This window comes from Portunus trituberculatus, chromosome 17 (assembly GCF_017591435.1).
Source record: "Portunus trituberculatus isolate SZX2019 chromosome 17, ASM1759143v1, whole genome shotgun sequence".
Lineage (NCBI taxonomy): Eukaryota > Metazoa > Arthropoda > Malacostraca > Decapoda > Portunidae > Portunus > Portunus trituberculatus.
The window spans coordinates 4,828,710-4,832,500 of NC_059271.1; the positions used below are offsets into that span (position 1 = coordinate 4,828,710).

A 3,791-nucleotide genomic window follows, 5' to 3' on the forward strand; every position below is an offset into this window, starting at 1 on the left:
TGTATGAAAGTCCCAGCTCTTAATTAAAAGCATTCCTAGCTTTGAACAAAATGCAATAATCATTCACCGTAAAAAGATGATACTTTGTTGTAAGTGGTCACACATAATATTATCTCTTAAAATTCTGTGATATTACAGAACTATATCTAAATATCCACAAAAGAAGTTGAGCTTGGTCACATTAATAATATGAGCATTAAAGAACATTTCGGCTCTTCTTTGTCTTCGGCCCTTCTTTGTCTTCCATGTTTGATGTTAGCAAAAAATAATGCGTAAGTAAATAAACAGACATAGATGAATAAATATGTAAACATATAAATGAATAAATAAGATTCATTGTGGAATTGAGCGGTAGATAAATAAACAAACACATACAACAATGGCCTCTATTCTTGCTTGCCTCGTTGTGTTGTGTCCCTTTCACCTTTGAACATCCAGAGGTGAGACTACTTCTAATGCATATTTGATTTTTTTTCATTACAGCTTTGTGAATAAAATTACTAACAATATTGTTCAGAAAAGTTAGTCAAAATAAACACACACACACACACACACACACACACACACACACACACACACACACACACACACACACACACACACACACACACACACACAAATATCAAGATTCTATGCTTCTTGATGTGTAACCAAGTTCATCAGCGACAAAAAGCGATTGTGACCAAATAGTCTCGGTGTGTGGCCAGTAAGTGGTTTGTTTCAGTGGAAGACAGTCGGTGGTGCCGCTAGACCAGCAGAAGACACTGTATGGTGATGAACACCGCTCACACACTCAGGTATACAAATCATGAAATGAAGTGCATTTCATTCCTGACTGAAGTGTTTTTCTTTTTTTCCTTTTGCAAGAATTGATCAACCGTATTACATCTAACTATACTAACTATCATATATATATATATATATATATATATATATATATATATATATATATATATATATATATATATATATATATATATATATATATATATATATATATATATATATATATATATATATATATATATATATATATATAGTACATCCTATAAGTGTTTTAACTGCAGTTCTATATATATATATATATATATATATATATATATATATATATATATATATATATATATATATATATATATATATATATATATATATATATATATATAAAGTACATCCTATAAGTGTTTTAACTGCAGTTCTATCTACTATTGAATTTTGCACGAGTAGTGATGGATAAAAATATCTGCTGCGAGGAAAACATTTTACCAGTAAATATCAAGCGATCAGAGCAGTCAGGAGTGACATTTATTCCAAACATTTTAATTCACCGTGCTATTTTAATGACTTCTTATTTTTCACAAGCAGGAGGAATACCTGACGCCTTGGCATTATTGGCCGTCATACTGAATATCAAAAAGAAAAAAAAATGTTCACATTGAAAATCGGATGAAGTTAGCAATAAACCCTTAGAACATCAATATTTTCTTTTTTATTAACCGGACGCTACAAATTTAACCCATGCCACAAGCTGTATCCACTCGGGAGAATGCTCATTAACGCTGGTGCCATGTCATGCCAGGCTGAGCTGCTTCTGAGTTTTCAAGAGTGTGGTGGGCCTATTGTGTGGGTTGTGTGTGGTGGCGGTAAGCACATCATGATATCTTTTATAAACATATAATAGTCTATCTAGTTTGCCGGTGGTAGCCTGCCAGGAGGTCGTGAGTGGAGATCCTGTGAGTGAGTGTGAGGCGCCATGTGTCTCTGTCCACATAGTCCAGCGGGTGGGGATCAGTGTGGCGGTCTCCAGATGTGGCCCCGATGATGAGCAGCACGGGACCCTCGTAGGCTGACACGTATTGCCTTGAAACCGAAAAGTCTTATGCGTAACACTCGCACATCACGACATTTTGTATACACTTGCCCTAAAATCAAATTAATCTAGACTTTTGCAATAGTTATTTCAACAGAAAAAATGAGAATCTATATTCCACTCAATTAATAAGAAAATTATAATTTCTATTCATTTTTTTCGCAAATTAAATTAATTCATAATTGAGCATTTCGGTTTAAGAACGCGTGGGTTTGCCGTGTATCGCGCCTTACCGAAACACTTTGGCGTTATTGAAGTAGCAGCACATCAGGGCATGAGTGTGCGGTACTTTGGGAGGAGGGGCTTCCTGGTCAACGAAGGTCAGCGGAATGAACGTCGGCGGGGCGTACTTGGAGGTCCACCAACTGGCGTTCACTTCATAACCCACGACAGAAAGACCTGATATGTAAGTGATGCTCTGAGTAAAGCAATATTGTTTGGGTAACTTCAAACTTATTATCTACAAATATAGGCATCCGTCTCTATCTGCATAAATAGTTTATCATTCTCCACCCATACATTCATATATCAAACAATTAATAAGAAAAAAGTGCATTTCGTAAACCGTTATTGAGCGATATATTCTCTCGTATAAGAACGTTAATTGTAAAGCTTGTATATCAATTATTTTAATTATTATCGAGACAGCTAATGTGATACGGCATTCATTCAGGCCGCCAAGTGAGCAGCCCACCTGTGATGGCCTGAATAAGCCACTCTAGCAGACCAGTGCCGCAGCCAACCGATACCAGAGCAGAGATGTTGGCGGCCCTGACGTGGGCGGCCAAGGCAGAGAGGCAGCATGGTTGAGGCTGCACCCAGAGCAGCAGTGGATCCCAAGGGCGGGTCTTGTTTTCCGTGAAGGTGGAGACAAGAGAGAGGATGGTGTAGGCCTCGCCTGTAGGAGAAGCAGCAGCACTGTTACATCAAATAGAGAACCTGGCGGCAGCACCCGTTTATGGAGTGGTTGGTAACGTTGGTGGTGATAAATTATTGTCAGGCGATACGTTGTAATTCAAGCCCAAGGTGTACCCAAGCTTCGGCCAAAAATTGTTTGAGCGGTAAAAATTTATGGCAACATTTGTTTAGAAAGGAACAAACCGCTTAAATATTTTTGGATTTGTGGTGGACAGGCAAATTATGACCAGTGTGTATGTCATTAATTCATGTCATGACCTGACCTTCCTGACCTTTCTGGTGGAGAGCAACGATCTCCTCCCGCAGTGTGGTGCGCCACCCCTCCGTCTCGGCCGCCACATCATGTTCAGCCTTGTCCCCTTCCGACGCGTCAGAAGAGATAGCGTCACTCTCAGAAAAATTCATGAAGCTCTACTCAACGTGGCAGTGTATTCAAAATATCTGATTGTGGACAAAGCGCTGCTCGCTGCTCGTTTGTTGATCTATACACTGGGGGTCGCCACGAACACGTCATGTGGTGTCGCAGCTTTGATAGCGTGAGTAATGGGCTTATCACGTTATAGTAACACTGTATACGTGAGCCTGCAGTAATAGTCACATAATCACGTTAACCTAACCAGCTACCAGACAAGGTTGGAAATGTCTCAAGCCAATCTGATTTTAGAAAGAATTGTTTTTCCTTTTATACTCGAGGCTCGACAGCTTCTTGGCGGAGCACACCTGAGGCAGGCCAGACTACTACTGAGGATCATGTGAAGCGGCCAGGGTTATTTCCGACTCACAATGTCAGCAGCGCCGCGCATACTGCCCACACGGGCAAGCCTGAGATGTGAGGCCTCACCAGGTGTCGAATAAAATACAAAACAAACATAAGAATTACACGTTACGGCCAATGGTTCTTTCCCTTCAAATTCAGTGCAATACTATTGCAATTACGGCCCAGAAATCTTTCGCGAATCGTTGTTTTTCTTGACAATGAATGTTTCCCATGAGTGTGCTGGGA

At 39.5% G+C, this 3,791-nt stretch overlaps 1 protein-coding gene across 1 annotated transcript in view; it reads right to left on the reverse strand.

Moving 5' to 3' along the window:
- Positions 1-1,174: 1,174 nt before the first annotated feature.
- The window catches only part of LOC123505178, a 29,993-nt gene continuing 27,376 nt past the window's right edge, over positions 1,175-3,791 (reverse strand). The window contains exons 3-6 of the mRNA XM_045256340.1: positions 3,061-3,147; positions 2,565-2,768; positions 2,104-2,269; positions 1,175-1,860 (exon numbers count right to left, since the gene is read on the reverse strand). Coding sequence (XP_045112275.1) covers positions 1,683-1,860; positions 2,104-2,269; positions 2,565-2,768; positions 3,061-3,147 — 635 coding nt within the window. The 3' untranslated portion in view covers positions 1,175-1,682. The remainder of the gene's footprint in view (positions 1,861-2,103; positions 2,270-2,564; positions 2,769-3,060; positions 3,148-3,791) is intronic.